This window comes from Exophiala xenobiotica (assembly GCF_000835505.1).
Source record: "Exophiala xenobiotica strain CBS 118157 unplaced genomic scaffold supercont1.2, whole genome shotgun sequence".
In the NCBI taxonomy this organism is placed as follows: domain Eukaryota; kingdom Fungi; phylum Ascomycota; class Eurotiomycetes; order Chaetothyriales; family Herpotrichiellaceae; genus Exophiala; species Exophiala xenobiotica.
The window spans coordinates 666,982-684,338 of NW_013562493.1; the positions used below are offsets into that span (position 1 = coordinate 666,982).

At 51.4% G+C, this 17,357-nt stretch overlaps 8 protein-coding genes across 8 annotated transcripts; 5 read left to right on the forward strand and 3 right to left on the reverse strand.

Annotated features, from left to right (window-relative positions):
- Positions 1–77: 77 nt before the first annotated feature.
- Positions 78–1,393, reverse strand: PV05_02434 (uncharacterized protein). The gene is made up of 3 exons (XM_013463008.1): positions 1,305–1,393; positions 360–1,208; positions 78–298 (listed from the first exon to the last, which is right to left on the reverse strand). Exons 2-3 carry the CDS (start codon positions 968–970, stop codon positions 220–222), a joined length of 690 nt encoding a protein of 229 aa, XP_013318462.1. The 5' UTR covers positions 971–1,208; positions 1,305–1,393; the 3' UTR covers positions 78–219.
- A 567-nt stretch (positions 1,394–1,960) lies between these two features.
- On the reverse strand, positions 1,961–4,501 carry PV05_02435 (uncharacterized protein). The gene is made up of 2 exons (XM_013463009.1): positions 2,626–4,501; positions 1,961–2,573 (listed from the first exon to the last, which is right to left on the reverse strand). The coding sequence occupies exon 1, from the start codon at positions 4,250–4,252 to the stop codon at positions 2,777–2,779; it is 1,476 nt and encodes a 491-aa protein (XP_013318463.1). The 5' UTR covers positions 4,253–4,501; the 3' UTR covers positions 1,961–2,573; positions 2,626–2,776.
- Positions 4,502–4,698: 197 nt separating this feature from the next.
- PV05_02436 (uncharacterized protein) lies at positions 4,699–6,152 on the forward strand. The gene is made up of 2 exons (XM_013463010.1): positions 4,699–5,887; positions 5,938–6,152. Exon 1 carries the CDS (start codon positions 4,826–4,828, stop codon positions 5,471–5,473), a length of 648 nt encoding a protein of 215 aa, XP_013318464.1. The 5' UTR covers positions 4,699–4,825; the 3' UTR covers positions 5,474–5,887; positions 5,938–6,152.
- Positions 5,404–6,486, reverse strand: PV05_02437 (nucleoside diphosphate kinase). The gene is made up of 6 exons (XM_013463011.1): positions 6,382–6,486; positions 6,302–6,332; positions 6,196–6,239; positions 6,044–6,147; positions 5,929–5,994; positions 5,404–5,879 (listed from the first exon to the last, which is right to left on the reverse strand). Exons 1-6 carry the CDS (start codon positions 6,396–6,398, stop codon positions 5,680–5,682), a joined length of 462 nt encoding a protein of 153 aa, XP_013318465.1. The 5' UTR covers positions 6,399–6,486; the 3' UTR covers positions 5,404–5,679.
- A 212-nt stretch (positions 6,487–6,698) lies between these two features.
- Positions 6,699–9,891, forward strand: PV05_02438 (uncharacterized protein). The gene is made up of 2 exons (XM_013463012.1): positions 6,699–6,845; positions 6,896–9,891. Exons 1-2 carry the CDS (start codon positions 6,761–6,763, stop codon positions 9,754–9,756), a joined length of 2,946 nt encoding a protein of 981 aa, XP_013318466.1. The 5' UTR covers positions 6,699–6,760; the 3' UTR covers positions 9,757–9,891.
- A 127-nt stretch (positions 9,892–10,018) lies between these two features.
- Positions 10,019–12,641, forward strand: PV05_02439 (uncharacterized protein). The gene is made up of 4 exons (XM_013463013.1): positions 10,019–10,210; positions 10,262–10,381; positions 10,444–10,665; positions 10,728–12,641. Exons 1-4 carry the CDS (start codon positions 10,161–10,163, stop codon positions 11,125–11,127), a joined length of 792 nt encoding a protein of 263 aa, XP_013318467.1. The 5' UTR covers positions 10,019–10,160; the 3' UTR covers positions 11,128–12,641.
- A 1,231-nt stretch (positions 12,642–13,872) lies between these two features.
- PV05_02440 (uncharacterized protein) lies at positions 13,873–15,506 on the forward strand (the record flags this gene model as incomplete). The annotated part of the gene is made up of 4 exons (XM_013463014.1): positions 13,873–13,926; positions 14,051–14,064; positions 14,435–14,497; positions 14,624–15,506. The coding sequence occupies 4 exons, from the start codon at positions 13,873–13,875 to the stop codon at positions 15,504–15,506; spliced, it is 1,014 nt and encodes a 337-aa protein (XP_013318468.1).
- Positions 15,507–15,928: 422 nt separating this feature from the next.
- Positions 15,929–17,005, forward strand: PV05_02441 (uncharacterized protein; the record flags this gene model as incomplete). Its single annotated transcript, XM_013463015.1, has 1 exon — positions 15,929–17,005. The coding sequence occupies one exon, from the start codon at positions 15,929–15,931 to the stop codon at positions 17,003–17,005; it is 1,077 nt and encodes a 358-aa protein (XP_013318469.1).
- Positions 17,006–17,357: the final 352 nt, after the last annotated feature.

Here is a 17,357-nt window from a genome sequence, read left to right on the forward strand (position 1 = left end):
CCCATACCTTCGCGGAAATGTGAAGAAAGGATCCATCTTTCCTCAGGGATACTCATTGCAAGCTCACTGGTTGTGTCCTACAAGGTCCATCCAGTCCATAGCCTAGCATACGGTTTCTGGAGAGTGTCCGGGTTGTCGACTGCCACCCTCAAGAGTTTGAGAAACACTGTGACACGACAAGAGGCACATCCACAACGACCAGACTCCCTTCACACTGCATCACAGCGACACCTGTGACGACCCCAGTATCTGCAGCACAATCGAGTCAAAGTACGCCCCATCAATGACGGCGCCAAATCTACACCCATGACTTCAGTAGCTGCATTCCCTTTCACTCCCGAAAAAGAAGTACCACTTACCCGTAGCACTTGACCTCAGGCACCAGCCTGGTCTTGATCTCCTCCAATCCTTCTCTCGTCAAACTCTTGAAATTTGGATGCAGCCGTATCCTCTGCCAGGCCTCGACGGGCGTCATCTCTCCCTCCAGACTCAATCGGTCCGCACATTCCAGCAGTTTCTCCAGTTCTGCCGCGGGCACGCTCCACTTTGTGCCATCCGGCAACCCTGAGCCCGCGTGCGTCGTCTGCACCAGCGGCGGCGAGCATCTCATGATCGGGCTCATCAGCATCATCTCATGCCCTGTCCCCTCCATATCGACGCTATGCACAGCGTGGTGTTCAAGGCAGACATGCTCCAGCGCGAGGACGAAATCTACACCCGTCTGTGTCGTTCCCACGTCGTTAGGATGTGGCATTGCTATCGAAGTTCCCGCAAGGGTATGTGTATTCGGTCCTCGCTGTGTTCCAAACGTGTCGAAGATGGTCATATCAGCGAGCAATTGACCTGACTCCGCAATGTTCATGTTCACATTCGGCTCAGCCATCGAGGCAGGGGCCGCACCAGAAGTTATACCCGCACCAGGTATCTGGCCTGTGTACGAATATAATTCGGGCAATTGCGCACGAATCATCTGTCCATGATCGGGCGATCCCACCAACTCAATGGTCGCCTGGGGGCTCCGGACATGTGGGTCTGATGCCAAATCCAATGGTAAGACGATGTTGTGATACTTGATCAGTTCCTTCAAGCGACGAATCGTGAGCTTGTGCGCATGGATTTCGGTGTCATGTGCAGCGTCTTTCGCGCGTAATTTGGCGACTTCCGACTCGAGCGTCTTGATGTAGATTGCTTTGCGATCGCGATGGGTTCTGAAGATCCGAAAATGGATGTGATGGTTAGCTAAGTTCATCGTATTTCAAGGTATGTGATGCGCCGGGAGGCAAGGATGAGTGGAGCAGGATTACCTTTGCGCCCGTCTGACCTGATCACGTCGCCGTGCACGAGAATCCTTTTCGACATTCTCCTCGAGGGCGTTGGATCCCGAGGATGGGCCTGCCTCTTGTGTGCTGTTGCGTTAGTCACAGAATACCTTGATGTAGACTAATGCTCGGTCCCCGTGCTAGGCAGGAAGGAAGGTTTCCATATCCGTGACACATCGGGAGCCATCCTGGGTGCGAGATCGTCGTGGGACTCACCGGAAAAAGGTCTAGAAAGCTTGGAGAACCATTTCGGCGACTTGCTAGCCATGATCACCGTGGCCTGGGGCGATTGCCAATCCACGGACGAGCTTTTGGATAGGTAACGACGACGAATCTAAAACGCTCTCTATGCACGATTCCTTGACGGATCTATGACCGACATAGATTCCGTGCTCGTTGTGACATTCAAATGCTTCTTTCGGGAGGATGTCAACCTGGTCAGAGAGTTAGGCTCAGCGTGATTATGGAAACATTGATCCTCAATATCCACGAAGGGCTAGACTCACAAGACCCAGGCTCGGCGCTGCCAGATACGGTCGAGATTGTTTCTGGCAGCTTTTGCAATGTAAGAACCTCCTGCGAAGTCATACAAAGAGAAGTTGAGATATTTCCAGCGCATGGCTGAAGCATGAAGATCGCGCTTCTTATATTGAACGTGATATTTGCCCAGGTCACTCCTTTGTACCTGACGATTCCGGAAGCTGATTGGAGGCAGGAACGGGGGAAGAGCTCAAACAAGCACATTGTGCGCAAAGGGGATGTAAGCAGTAAACTCTTTCAGCCCTATGGGTCTTTGACGATTGCTTTGTCAGAGTCGATCAGCCGCCACATGCGGTATGATGCGGCGCTCACCGCGCTTCAACAACGCCCGAAGCTCCGCAAGAGGTATGTTCTTTGTGAATGTCTTAATACTTCGCATTTTCTGGGATGGTTCCAAGTTCCCCTTGTTCGTTCGCTCCCGTGGTTCTCCTCTAGAACAGGCGATGCGCAATCCAGCGTGCCAATACGATGGGCACCAATATCAACAGTCCACGGTTGAAGCTGTGCACCAGAAATATAAACTGCCGCCAGCGCCTGAGTCCCCTCCACTCTTGGTCTGTCAAAAAGTCGGCCGTCATAGCCATAACTCTGCGTCTGCCCAAATTGACCTCAAAGAGGACCCGTCGCCTAGGCATCATTGCTTGTGCGTTGTTCATGGTGGCTGGCGCAGGTGGCATGGTGCTTTTTTGAGCGGTTGAGGGTAAAGAGGTGGTCCTATGCAAGTCAGCCTTCCTTGTAACACGATAGAGGCGTTCGACACACTCACAATGAATCTGGTAGAGTCAATGGTTGATTCACTGATATTGTGGGATGAAACTTGTGGATGGGTGTGCGACATCGTGAGTCCGATTCAGGTGTTTCTTTGCGAAAGGCGGTGGCCCTGCATCTAATCCATGTTGATGGCAGTCCGGTGACCTTCACTGGAAAGGTTGTCCTGTCATCCTGATATAATGCCAACTTGTATCGCTCGTGGTTTCCCACTCCGACTGAGAGTCGGAATCCGTCGTCCAGCGCGTCAATGGACATCCTGACGCGCCCCGAATGTAGTCAGCTACTTGCGACCTCATTCCGCAGCGAGCGTAAGGCCCTTCGAAAGAAATTGCCGCAGAGCAAGCGGTGAAGTCGTCCTCAGTATGGCTATGCCATTCTCCCGAATCCTCGTCGACAAACCAAGCACCACGGAGCTCGACCTGTGGCACGCGCCTTTTGTTGAAATAATCAAGCAGGTCGAGCATTGAGCCACTCTCCAGCCGACAATCCTTCATCACAAGACACTTGACGTTCCCTGCATCATCAAGAAATGCCTCAAGATCCCCCCAAGAACATTGAAATTTGCATAAAACCAGAGAATTAAGATGCGGCAGCCACAAGCGTGGAAAGCGATCAAGATTTGTCCTGTCGAAGAGCTCAAAGGAGTACTCAGACTCCATACCAGCAGGAAACTCAAGAGCCAACTCTTCGAGTTTCGATGACTGGTTCAATAGCATTTTCAACCTCCAAGCTGCACTATTCCTGCCACCGACATATATACTGTTTGTCCCAAGTCGAGAAAGCCAATCGCTATGTGGAAAAGCACTGATTTTCATGTCAAGCCTTCTCAAGCTGCGAAATGTTTCTTCTAGAACTTGATTGTTATGTTGGCCACCGCTAGTCAATAACTGGTGAGGTATGTCAAAAGCTGTGACTTCATCGACATCAAAATGGGACAGGTTTGCCGCATCAAGGAAATTGATGAAATGATCGAGGCAGTGTTGCCGTCGATTCGCGACTCGTCGGCGCGGATCGGGATCGTATGGCTTGTCGTTCTCATATTCCTCTGGTTTGAAAGCCTCAAGATCTTCGAGCTCAATCTGAGGCTCTGCCATGACCAGCTTGAAGCGCAAGCCTGGCGAAGATTGCTTGAGGTTGTTGAGCGTTCGCACAAGGTTATTCTTAACGTTTTGCTCAGCCACCAAAGCTGCCTGCTGATCAAGATGCCACCGGAACAGGTCATATCTTTGGAGAACGTCGGTGGTGAAGCGAGATTGGAGGGTCTCATGAAATAGTAGATATTCGTCGCGTGTTGCTCCTCTGGTGGCCAAGCCTCTCTCCCAGGCACGGCTCTTGTCATTGTATACTTGCGCTTGCCAATATTTATAATCAGCATATTCAAGCTGGACGCCAGACTCAAACGTTACACATCTCAAACGAGCCGCTATCGAGGCGTTGGCCGCCAATTGTTCAAATTGATACATGCGGTGATGGTTTGGATAGAGACGGAACTCCAGGTCTTTGAAGAGATGCTTCTCAGCAATGGCGGCAAACACATGGCTGGTAAGGCGCAGAGCGCGCAAGGATGCTTTGTCAAAGAATAGGCAGAGATGCCCGATCAGTTCTGCAGGAAGCTCGTCCATCTTAGCCACCACTTGGCCGCGTTCGCTCAGAAGAAAGGGGCAACTCAGACTGTCTCAGTTGGAGACGTAAAGCCGTGTGCAACAGCATCAAAGATATACCATTCATATCATACCGTGTCCGCCTAATGGGACTTTACACAAGCATGTCCGTTGACGCACGCATATCTTCCCTGACCATTCCTTGCGTCAGCTTGTACTCTTCACAAGGACAAAGCGTCGTCGTTCTAAGAAGGCAGCATTTTTGCAAGCAGGCTGCAATCCTATTCAAAAGTCTGAGGAGGGGAGAGGAGCAATGAAGACAAGGAGTATCCCCAAGTAGTATGTTCTCTGGACGGAGGTAAGAGATAACAGTTGCCTAGGCACTGTGGATCTCGGCTCTCGGTGATGACAAAACACCAACGAGCGTCTTCAGGCAACGCCGTGTCAATCTTCATTATGAGACTTGGGCATTAATAGCACGCCTCCGAAAGTCTCTGTGCAATGATAATGGTGCAGGAAGCTCACGGTCCCTAGTACATGGCCCGCTGAAGCCGCACCTTACTTTGGAGTGTCATAACATGAATCGATTACACTATGCTACCCTCACTTCTCGGAGCTGCTCGTTCTTCGAGCAAAGGCTACGCTGCCCGACGCTGGCTATCCAAGAGCAAGTCAGATGCTACACGAGCAATCCCTCCGCACGACGAGCAGGCGGTTGCAAGAAGTCGTGTTGACCGGTTCATACACCGCACACCCCGATTCCTGCACCCTACGCTCAATGGACTACGACAAGCTCCGGTGTCTCACGTTGCGGCCTTCCTCATACTGCATGAAATCACTGCCATTGTTCCTCTATTTGGTCTCGCCGGAGCCTTTCATTATTGGCATTGGCTGCCACCTTACTTCGCAGAAGGAGCTTGGATCTCGGCGGGGGTAGAGAAATTTGGTCGTTACTTTCGAAAGAAGGGATGGATCAGCGAAAGTGACGAGCGCGAGGTGGAGGAACAAACAAAAGAAGGCAAGGCACAAAAATTTGAGAACAAGAATGTGTCAAGATGGTTTGATCGAGGGGAGAGTGCTACCAGATGGGTCGTTGAATTTGCTACTGCCTATGCTGTGGTCAAGGCCCTGTTGCCGGCGCGCATATTGGTGAGCGTATGGGGCTCTCCTTGGTTTGCAAGATTCGCCGTCATTCCAATTGGAAATGCTACAAGATCGTTGTTTCGAAGAAACAAAACCTGAGAGGTGCCTTTGATACGGCTAAGGTGGTCCCCGGACTCACCAAAGCCTGGGGCTAAATGAATGGGCGCAGGTCGTCATCATCATCATCATCATTGTGTTAATCTATCCGCTATTTCATGCGTCTGGATGTGGCGATGGCTGACGGAGCAGAAGGCACGTATGCTAGCCGCAGGTCGATTCTTCCCGGTCATGTTATTGTGGACCATCTATGGCTTCTCGTAGATCCAGTCGAATTGAGCAGACTTCCAGCTCTGGACCTCCTCCGGCTTGAACCACAAAGCAATTTCTTTCTTTGCGCTCTCAACGCCGTCAGAGCCGTGGCAGACATTGCGGCCGACGTCGATGGCATAGTCACCACGGATAGTGCCGGGGGCAGAGGCAAGAGGGTTGGTGGCACCGAGGATGGCTGGCAGAGTTAGTACCGACTCGTCTTGAACACAGTATGTTGGACTCACAGCGGCCAGTCTTGCAAGCATCACGGCCTTCCCAGACCATAGCCACGATGGGACCGCTCAGCATGTCTGAATATCTCGTCAGCAACGGTTGCGCTTCTCACAAGCTCCTGCATACATGTAACGAGACCCTTGAAGAACGGCTTCGAGGAGAGATCTTCGTAGTGCTTCTCAAGATGTTCCTTGGAAGGAGAGACCATCTTCAAGGCTACCAATTTGTATCTTCACCGCTTAGTTATGATAGTCTTTCCCTTGATGCTTGATGCTCACCCTCGCTTCTCGAATCGGGACATGATGTCTCCAACAAGTCCGCGCTATTCATAACGTCAGGATAATGGCTCGATAGAACTGGATATGGAGAACGTTTGTCGCGTACCTGGACGCCATCTGGCTTGACGGCAATGAAGCTGGCACAGAGGTCAGAGCGAGACCTAATGCCGGGACAGAAGTACTCACGTTTGTTCGTCAGACATCTTGAATGCAGTTGGATGCTATGAAAAGGAGAATAGTCTGGCTGATATGAAAGCTTTTCAATGGGAAGAGGAACACTGGCCGTCAATCGAAGAGAACAAATATTTTGAAGGGCCAGCTTTTTAGTGGGGTTGCAATTGGAGGGGCAGCTTCGCTTCTGGCATTGCTGTTTCAGCGCCCATGATGCAGGGGGCCACCTAGCGAATGGCCGACAATGGCTGCGTCAGGGTCGGCCTGCGCCGTGTGTGTATCAACCCCCATGATTTTTGGAGGCATCTGAAAGGCCACCTCAATGTTGCAACCATTCTCCTAACAACCTGGAATGCTTTGAGCAGGATTTCCTGCAAGAACATTTCCCAGTACAATGGCTCGCTCCTCACGGAGATCTTCTGGATGGGGACTCACCTGTTTCTCCGTCCTGCTCTTACTGTTCCTCATTTCATCTTCAGGCATGTACACGCAGGGATCCCTTGACGGACACATGCTGACTCTTCTGTAGTTGCGGTCAAACATCATGATTTCAAGCGGTGCGACCAGTCGGGCTTCTGCAAGAGAAACAGGGCACTTGCAGACTCTATGACGGAAAAGAGCAGTCCCGGCTCTTCTCCTTACCAGCTAGACGCTGCTTCGGTCAAGTTCAAGGACGGCCGACTAGAGGGATCCATCATTAAGACAGTACAAGATACTGGCCCGGTCAAGCTCCCTTTAACAATCTCTTTCCTCGAACGGGGCAATGTGCGGGTGATTATTGACGAGGAAAAGAGAAGGAAGGGCGAGGTCGAGCTTCGGCATGGCAGCGTAGCTCGGAAGGAGAGATACAATGAAGCTGGAGCATGGGCCTTGACAGGAGCTGGTCTCCAGTCTCAGAAGAGTGCATCACTCAAAAAGATTTCCAAGGATGTTAGCGAGGTATCATGGGGACCCGACAGTCGCTTCAAGGCCACCATTCAGCACGCCCCATTCAGTATGGAGTTCTGGTCTGGGGATGACAAGCAAATCGTGCTCAACGGTCGTGGCTTCATGAATGTCGAGCATTGGCGACCGAAAATTGATAAGCCTGCGGCAGATGAGAACTCAACGCAAGAGGCAGCCAGCACCCCTGCTGAAGATGAAAGTACCTGGTGGGAGGAAAGTTTTGGAGGTAACACAGACTCTAAGCCCAAGGGACCGGAAAGTGTCGCAATGGACATCACCTTTCCTGGTTATGGCCACGTCTATGGGCTTGCAGAGCATGCTGGGCCACTGTCTCTCAAACAAACACGAGGTGGAGACGGCAACTACGATCAGCCATACCGAATGTACAACAGTGACATCTTCGAATATGAGCTCGACAGTCCGATGACACTCTATGGCTCTATTCCTTTCTTGCAAGCCCACAGGACAGACTCCACGGTGGGCATCTTTTGGCTGAATGCCGCTGAAACTTGGGTGGACATCACGAAGTCGACTCACGGCGGAAACCCGCTAACTCTCGGTCTAAGTGGTGGTGTAGTTGACACCCATACTCATTGGATGTCAGAGAGCGGTATCTTGGACGTGTTCGTTATGCTCGGTCCAACTCCTAAAGATCTGTCCAAGTCCTATGGCGAACTGACCGGTTACACTCAGCTACCAGCGTCATTCGCGCTGGGATATCACCAGTGCAGATGGAACTACGTGAGCGATGAGGACGTAAAAGACGTGGACCGGAAGTTCGACAAGCACAATATCCCATACGACGTTATCTGGCTTGACATCGAATACACTGACGACAAGCAATATTTCACTTGGGACCCCCATACTTTCCCGGACCCCACCTCCATGGAGCAACAGCTGGATGAGACCGAGCGCAAGCTTGTGGTCATCATCGACCCGCATATCAAAAACAAGGGAGGGTATTTTGTGGATGAAGAACTCAAAAGCAAGGGGCTGGCTGTTAAGAACAAGGACAACAACATCTTCGAGGGTTGGTGCTGGCCTGGCAGCTCACATTGGATCGATGCTTTCAATCCTGCAGCGAGGGCTTGGTGGAAGTCCCTGTTCACATATGACCGATTCAAAGGGACAATGAACAACGTCTGGTTGTGGAATGACATGAATGAGCCGTCTGTCTTCAATGGTCCCGAGATCACCATGCCCCGGGACAACATTCATCATGGTGATTGGGAGCATCGAGATGTGCACAACATCAACGGCATGACCTTTCACAATGCCACTTATCATGCCCTTCTTGAGCGCAAGAAAGGCGAAGTACGTCGACCCTTTGTATTGACCCGATCATTCTATGCAGGTTCGCAACGATCTGCTGCAATGTGGACAGGTGATAACCAGGCCAATTGGGATCATCTTGCGGCATCTATCCCAATGATTCTGAACCAAGGTGTCAGTGGCTTCCCTTTCGGCGGCGCTGATGTGGGCGGGTTCTTTGGAAACCCCAGCAAAGAACTGCAAACTCGATGGTATCAAGCTGGCATATTTTACCCTTTCATGCGTGGTCACGCACACATCGATACGCGCAGACGAGAGCCTTACCTCCTAGGCGAGCCATACACCAGCATCATGGCCAAGGCTATACGGCTACGCTACGCATTGTTCCCGGCTTGGTACACTGCTTTTCACGAAGCTTCTACAGATGGCTCTCCTATTGTTCGCTCCCAATATTACGTCCACCCTGGAGACGAAAAGGGTTTCGCCATTGACGACCAGTTGTATCTCGGTTCGACGGGGTTGCTGACCAAGCCCGTCACGGCCGAAGGCGCCGAAAGCGTTGACATCTATCTATCAGACGACGAAAACTACTACGACTACTTCGACTACACGATATACAACGGAGGTTCCAAGACACACAAGATAACTGCGCAGCTCGAGAAGATTCCTTTGCTTATGCAAGGTGGGCACATCATCCCTCGAAAGGACCGCCCCCGGAAAAGTTCAGGATTGATGAAGTGGGACCCATATACCCTTGTCGTAGTTCTTGACAAGGACGGCGAAGCCCAAGGAACCCTCTACGCCGACGATGGGGAGACATTTGATTACGAACAAGGAGCTTCCATTCATCGACAGTTTACTTTCGCCAGCGGAGAACTCAAGAGTACCAACCTTGGTGCAAAGGGAGCAAAGACGGCGAGTTATTTGAAGACCATGAAAGAAGTGACAGTTGAAAAGATCATTGTCGTGAATGCACCTGCCACATGGTCAGACCAGAATGAAGTCTCTGTGACTGGGGAAGGAATTAAAGGCAGTGTTCAAGCAGAACTGATCTACCATGGACCGGCAGGGAGCAAGGCCGCCTGGGCTGTGATCAGGCGTCCAGGAACGAGCATTTCATCGGACTGGACCATTTCTTTTCCAGAGACGTCCAGTCCGAAATCTGAGCTGTAGGCTTGTACGATAAGAAGAAGGATCTGACAAAAGTGCATCAGCGTCCAATGACTTGTGATATAGAAAAGAAATAGACACGCCTTGCTGTAGATTTCGACCAAAAATGCTTGTGCCCTGGAATGTTGCGGACTTGGGGGATGATGGGGGCAAGGCCCTCCGTGGCCCTCCTGCCGCCAATTATCGTGGGCATGCGGCTCCTCGCGCTTTCCCTGTTCCTGGAGAGATCGTCAACGGAAATCTATGAGATTTCAGAAGCGCAGACCTGAACTTGCTGACTGCGCTTGCTGTTTACCTTCCAGTATCATGGCTTGTCAGTTCCCATCGTGAGAAGGAAGAGGGTCTGATACAGGATTGCCGCCCTGTTACCTCGAGTTGCTTTTGAGCGTGAATACATCCCAAGACTTATGATGTTGGGCATACTCTCATATGTCGTCGACTATTTCGCACCAATTTTGTAAGTCACCGTCTGGCCATCAAGTGCAGCCGCACTGACCACGACGTACAGTCTTGTTCTGTCGCCGATCACATCCTACGCGGATCAGATAGCCTCAATCCACCGCAGGAAGACGAGTGATGGCTTCTCCCTCGATATCCCCCTAATCATGCTAGTCGCCTCGATCTTGAAGTGAGCGCTTCCACCTGGGACAAAAGACAAGGACAAGGACAAGATGCTGACATTTGAGCAAGAGTATTTTACTGGTTTGGTGCATACTATGACAAATCCCTTCTAGCCCAAGCATCTTTGATGATTGTGGTGCAAGTCATCTTATTGAAGGTCGCCCTCGACAACAGAGCACCCGATGGGTCCCACCACACACCATTCCACGGGTACACCGCAGAAAATGGTCTGAAGGACCTGATGTCTGGTCGACGCCCCTATGACTTTTGGCAGTGGAGTGGCTCGAAGCCGTAAGTCGGGCGTGGTGACTTCCAACTCCATCGGGCTGGTTGGATAGGCTGACAATCTACAGCTACTTTCAGTTTCTCGCGTATTTTGCCGGGACACTTCTTGCTGTGCACGTCTTGCTTCCCTTTCTATCGAGCTCTCCTGCATACATAGCTTTTCTCGGTTATGTCGGACTGGCAGTGGAGGCAATGCTACCCATCCCACAGATCGTGAAGAACCACAAAGCACGATCTTGCAAAGGATTCCGGCTATCCGTGATTTGCAATTGGCTGGCAGGCGACGCGATGAAGATGAGCTACTTCTTTCTGAGCAGCGAGTACATTCCCTGGCCTTTCCGGCTGTGCGGAATTTTTCAAGCCTGCTGCGACTGCTATCTTGGATTTCAATACTATATGTATGGGGAAGGCCCAGCCGGAGCTGACATTCCCATGAGCTCCACGAGCAAGTCCGGTCTCTTCGGTTGATCGACGTCAGCCAAGGTATCCGCAAGGCTGCTTCACATTGTAAAGAGAAGTCCTAGTACCAAGATCGAAGTGCCCAGACGGAGTTTTCGGCACACTGCGTGCATAGCCTTCGTGGGGAATGTTTATTTGAGTGCAAGCATCATACCACCATGCGATACTATCGCACGACAATGCACGACCAAGAACCAATGGGGCGACGAATGCGAACTATGAAAGAACAATATGAAGTTCAAGGTCCAGCCTCATAGCCCTGGTGGCTCCCAATGGGTTAGCTGCTACGATAGCTTGCAGCTTCTTGGAAAGATCCGGGAAGATCTTTTAGTCGCTCGGGCGTCGTTATCCTTCGCGAACGAGAGATGGTCCAAGTTCGGGGCGACGGGCAGATGTCGACCGTTTGTGGCTTGTCCCTGAGGCTTGGATCGGAAGATCGACCGCTTCAATATTTTGCCAGCCAATCCGCCCTCCATTGTTGCGTGTGCATCGTTATTTTGCGCCTGCAAGCCACGCAATCCACCAGGAACCGGATCTGCTGGACCGGGTATCCTGTTTCTGGAACTCGTGTCAGCCCATGGTCTGGAGATTTGGCTGGGCAGGCATCCATCGGGGGGATTTTGGCACCCAGCGGACGTAAAGAAGTCGACAAGAAGGGGTTCTCCCCGTCGTCGACAGCAATGCAAATTGCACAACGACTTCGACTCAACAATAAGATATCCAGCTCCGCACTACAGTTATTGGCGAACTAAAACCGCACAATATACTCCGTACCGCTATGATGAATTGCAGGTTGCGGCACTTTCATCGGCGAACCCACAACCGACACGTTCGAATACTCCTTTGGAGTTTCTACAACCTCATCATTCCTCCACACTCTCCGAGAATCTAGATGTGTTGCCAACATGAATCATAGTCTTGAAGAACCCCTGTCTGAGACACCTCTGGGCGGGAGAACTTCAAAGGCACCAGACAGATCTCTGAATGTCCTTCAAGTCCACAGCATTGGTGGCCCCTTGGCTCGCAAGCCAACAGATAGGTACCTTAGGGCTCTCATCGACGATCCACCCGGTTCACTCGTGCGCCGAGCGTCGTCTCTCAACGCGGAGACACTATGCAAAAAAGCAGTGTCCATGCTGTGAGGGGCAGCGAATATAGTTGTACGTGATAGCAACGGAAGATTGGATACTTGGCCGGGATATTGAGGGGTTTTCGCAAAGGTGGCACTTTAAAGAGAGTCTCTGCCATGTCATGAACTATCATCGCGGAGATTGGGCGCGCGCAAGTGTTGAGCGCAGGGAGAATTGAGGTTCCCGGACAGCTTGTTGGGTTATACGGAGTATGGACAGAAGTAATGTCAAGATATTGGTCAGCCTCTCCTCGTATCCGGCCAAGAATGGGTGGTATCGACTTCAAAAGCACTATCCGTACACTACAGAGATAGACGTTTCATCATCAGGACTAAGTATACATATGGCGTCCAGCGAATCTGATGATAGACATGGGCAATTCATGCCCTGGTGGTTGATGTCACTCGATGAACCCCCCATGAGCCCCTCAAGCAGCAGCCGATTTGGGCATCGCTTAAACATTCAGCCGGGCGTCGTTTCCCCTCTCACGCCTCTCTACCAAGCCAGATACACTACTCACCCACACTACTCACACTACTGTAGGTCACGGAGCCAGTTTGCACCGCATCTCATCGTCCTTCTCACCATCTCAACATCTTGATCTCGACGACAGCCAATCATCCCTTATTCGTCTTTTCCATTCATCCTCACTCCCAAATTCATTTACGGCGCTTTTTTAGTCCTAGTACATTGCAGCCTTAGCCTGACTCAGCGTCGACCGGTCCCTTCTTTTCTACGACTGGCTGCCATCTACTCTTTTTTCGGCCAACACTTTGGTCCTGCTGCAAGCTTGATCTCACTGTTGGTGAATGGGCGTGCGTGTCCCTTGGAAGCTCCAGGATCTACGACGCCCTCACGACAAGGACTCGGGTTCTTCATTCCGTGGCTTGACCCAAATTTCCTGTGTTTAGCGACCGAACGTAGGGTCTCTCTGTGCGCTACTTTGCTCGTTGGTCGAATATCTCGAGAAGACAACCCCATCTCGGGTCCCACCAGACAAACGACGTACGTGCCTACTCTCCGGATATCCGCCGTCCTCAGCTGTCTTACATTCATGTACTTTATTCACCAACATATGACGTCGTCCACACCCTCATCTGATCCATTCTAACGACGTTACACCCCCTGCAACCCGTGTTTTGGAGTCTTCTACGATATCAGCCTAGTGTTGCGCACCTCAGAGACCTTCACCGAGCCAGGACCCTAAACGGGGTTCCGAACATTTGCCCGGAGCACGTTGATGTCTATCAAACTTGACTTGACCAAAGTCGAGGTCGGCCACCCTCAGTCTCGACGTATATACGAGCTGCTCCCAACCACTTCCTGAGAGGGAACATCATACTTCGCCAAGCGGAAAAACAGTCGAAGTCCCCAGGCCCAGAAACACAATCGTGACCACTTCGTGGCATACCCGGTTGCTCATATCGGACTTTGACACCCTGACCGTTGTCGACAAACTTCTTACTACCTGGTTAGGGTTTACTGAACTGGAAACAGGACAATTCCAGAAGTTTCAGCCTTCAGGCCACAGTCCATCGCCTTCGACTACCTTGATCATTGGAAACGCGGCCCGTTTCGAGGTCGCCAATATTGAAGTCTTCCTCGCCCGTGGGAGTCGATCAACATGCCGTCTCGAATAAGTGGTGCATGTAATGGTTGTCGCACAAAGAAGCAGAAGGTATGTAGCCACAGACCACTCCTCAGGGTCGACATCAATGTACACGAGTCCTGCTGGCTTAATCCTCACTCAATTCCTTCTTAGCCGCCTTTTCTGAGTCGTGTATGCTGACCTTCACTTACAGTGCAGTGGTGACCGGTACGTATCCACTTTGTCTTGAATAATCCACGACACATAAAGTCCCCAGCCGAAGGGGGACGTTGCTCTTTCTTTATACTCGTATTTTTGATTACTATCCCAGGGCACAAGCCCAGCGTTGGTTGTGGGGTTTCGGCGTCTGGCTAAATCATTTTACCACAACGAATTGAAGCTGGCGTTTGACATTGCCAGAGCCCTTCTTCACTTGCTGAGCTGAGCAATTCATCCAATCATGCGTACTTGTTTGACGGTTGTATGCCTATGCAGACCGGAGTCCAACCCGTTGTGCTTCTGTACCCTATAAAGGCTCCATTCTACTGGCGTCCTGTTTCGTTCCCTCAGGATTTTGGCTGACTGTGTGATTGAATAGATCCGGTTGTACCCAATGTCAGGCTGCCGGCATGCAATGTACTTGGCCTGAGCAACGAAAACGGTAAGATTGCCCACTCGGCTTTGCTTCATTCCCAAGCGTATACCAAACATACCCCGTTCTCAATGAAATACGCCGCCCACCAGATGCACATCCTTCTTCCGAAATAGGACTGAACAGTGCTTTTAGTGGTCCAGCCAAAGGCTACATAGAAGGCCTCGAACATCGTCTTCACGAGGCCGAATCCCTTCTCCTCGCCCTTCTTCCTGTTATCACCACAGAACAGCTTAATTACGCCACCGATTCGTTGGATTTGACGCCATCATCAGCGAACGCCCTCGGGGTGAAAATCAGAGACTCACAGTCTCCGAGACCCCAGAACGTCCGACGTAGCCCGCCTAACCTCAACAAGAAGACCGGCATCGAGTACTGGGAGTCCTTCCCACTGGATACGGTCGAGAACATCCGCAAGTGGCAGGAAGATTGCACATTGCAGTCAACAGCTCAAAGTCAATCCCTCTCCCACAATTCCATCCCAGGCGACGACGCAGCTTCGCGGGATATCATGAAGAATGCGTTCAACTCCGCTCACAACTCTCGCCCGGGTTCAGTAGATATTTCCACCCAGCAGCACGCTCGGTCACATTCAGGAGCTTTCCGCTCGATGAGCACGGACTCTTATCGCAGTGGAACGAGCACTCCGGTCCATGTTTCCCAGCATTCCCATGCACAACCTACAGTGCCAACAGCTTCACATTTTCCACAACAGGCGACGTCGCAACTTCAGCAAGACTGGAGGTCTATGTCCCTTTTCTCGTCGCTAGAGTCGCCCGATGGCATGAGCTCTAATCCGACGGGGTCGAACGTTACAGGGGTCGGCATTGATACCGAGGCTCTTCTTCTTCAGAGTTTCGCCGATACGACATGGGCACAGTCACAGGCGTTGAATCATGGGCTGGGGAATCTGACTTCTGGCACTGGCACGAGCAATAGCATGAGCATGGAAAATGGACCCATGGAGATTGATACCGGCTTCTTGACGAACGATATGCAGAGACGACTATTTTGGTAATTGAACATGGGAACAGGGAGAAATCAGGCACGGTCTGCTCGATACTGGATGGGAAGCCCGCTCCCGACCAAATGCTCTCGTGGGAATATACGATGCTGATTGTTATATTGTGCGGTTAGGACTTGCAGCGGTCTCCAGCGCTGCAAGATTGAATGGAGGGCCTAGATGCCTGCCGAATCACATGTCAGCTTGAATGCAGGACGGTTGGAGAATGGAGTACTTCCATTCTGGGAAGGGACTTTCTCCGATCTTGATTCGTTCCGTACGAGCGATCTGATTGATGATTGCCGACACGAATCTCGGATTTCATTTTCATTGAGGCGACCTTGGTTCCTGCCACTGCATAGGCTCTCATGCTCGACACTCGATGCATACAGTAACGAGTCTGACATTGAGCGCATGCAGCTCCATCATCTATTATTATGGCGGATGACAGGGGCCTAGTGTTCGTGAATTACGACAACCCGGTTGCACAGGCTGGCAAAAGAGAATACCGGCGGATTATCAGCTCTCACATTGGCAAGCACTACCGCAAAAGGTCCAAGCCTCTTCAAAAATCTCAAGTTGATCGAGCTAAACACCTGCAACATCAAGGTGTGCAAGGTGCGCCGAACTCTCATCGTGGTGCTTCACTGTCAACTATCACTTTGATACGATATAAAGGCAATTGCGACCCCTTCGACTCTTACTGTGGTGTAGTCGAAATCGACCCACAAATCAACAATATCCTCGCCTTCTACCACGACTCCGCGACTGCAGGGATGTCAGCTGTCTCCCTCCGCGGCTGGACTTTCTGGCAAAATCCCACAGTGTCGACGCGGGACGCATTGGATGTCCTGCATGATCCGCACACGGCCCGCGGTTTCCTCGCACGCGCTGCGAGTATGGCGTCACTCCTTATGCCGGGGCTACGCAGCCGCGCTTTGGCCCTATTAGGCGACACTCTGAGATCGTTGAAGCATGACTTAGACGTCAACGCTGGCCACGGCCATGTAGTCGGACCGAGAACTCAGAGTCGACCAATGGCGGTATATCGACAAATCATGGTGCTGTTTAGCTGTGCAACGCTTATTGGTGACTGGGGCGCTGCAAACGCTCATGGAGTCAAGCTCCGGTCCATCGTCCAGGGTCAAAGACAAGTTGGGACAGTTGACTTTGACATGCTTCGTTACGTACTCTTTATGGACGCGCAATATGCAGCAATTTTTCTTGTGCAGCCTCTGTTCGATGCTGAGCTCTGGTATCTCGAAGAGTCTGAGAGGGGCTCCTTCAGTCCCCTGCCACTACCAAGGATTTCGGACAGGCCGGATGGGCTTGAGGCCAAGGGTGATTGGTCGCGGAATGCCAGCTTGCTTGGGCTGATCGATGCAGAGTCATCTTTGCACGATATCCTTCTGGTCACACGATCAGTGTTACGCAGATGGGAGCAATTCTGCCTTGGTCATATGTCAGCTAAACCTTCCGAGAGGGAGTATTTGTGGCTGTCTATAGAGTATTAATCTGTCATCAGCAGATTGTGCGGGCTTATATCCGCGCCGCCGGTGCCACGGAGGAGGCTTCAGGTTCAGATCCATTTCAATCTCTGGTCCGGCAGTGTTGTCTTTTGTCCGCGCTGTACTGGCTTCGAGCGCTGATATCCCAATTTCGGGTGCCTGGTTTCGACTTCTACGACGCAATCCCGCAAATCTGGAACAGGTGCAAGGGTATCTTGACGCGGCTTGAACATGGCAGTCACAATTGTCATGACTTCGACATGTCGAGCTTCAAGTTCTAGATTCTGGTTTCGGGTGCGCAGGCGGACAGGTCCAAGCTTGTGGAAAACAACATCAACAAGGATGGTTTACCTCGAAG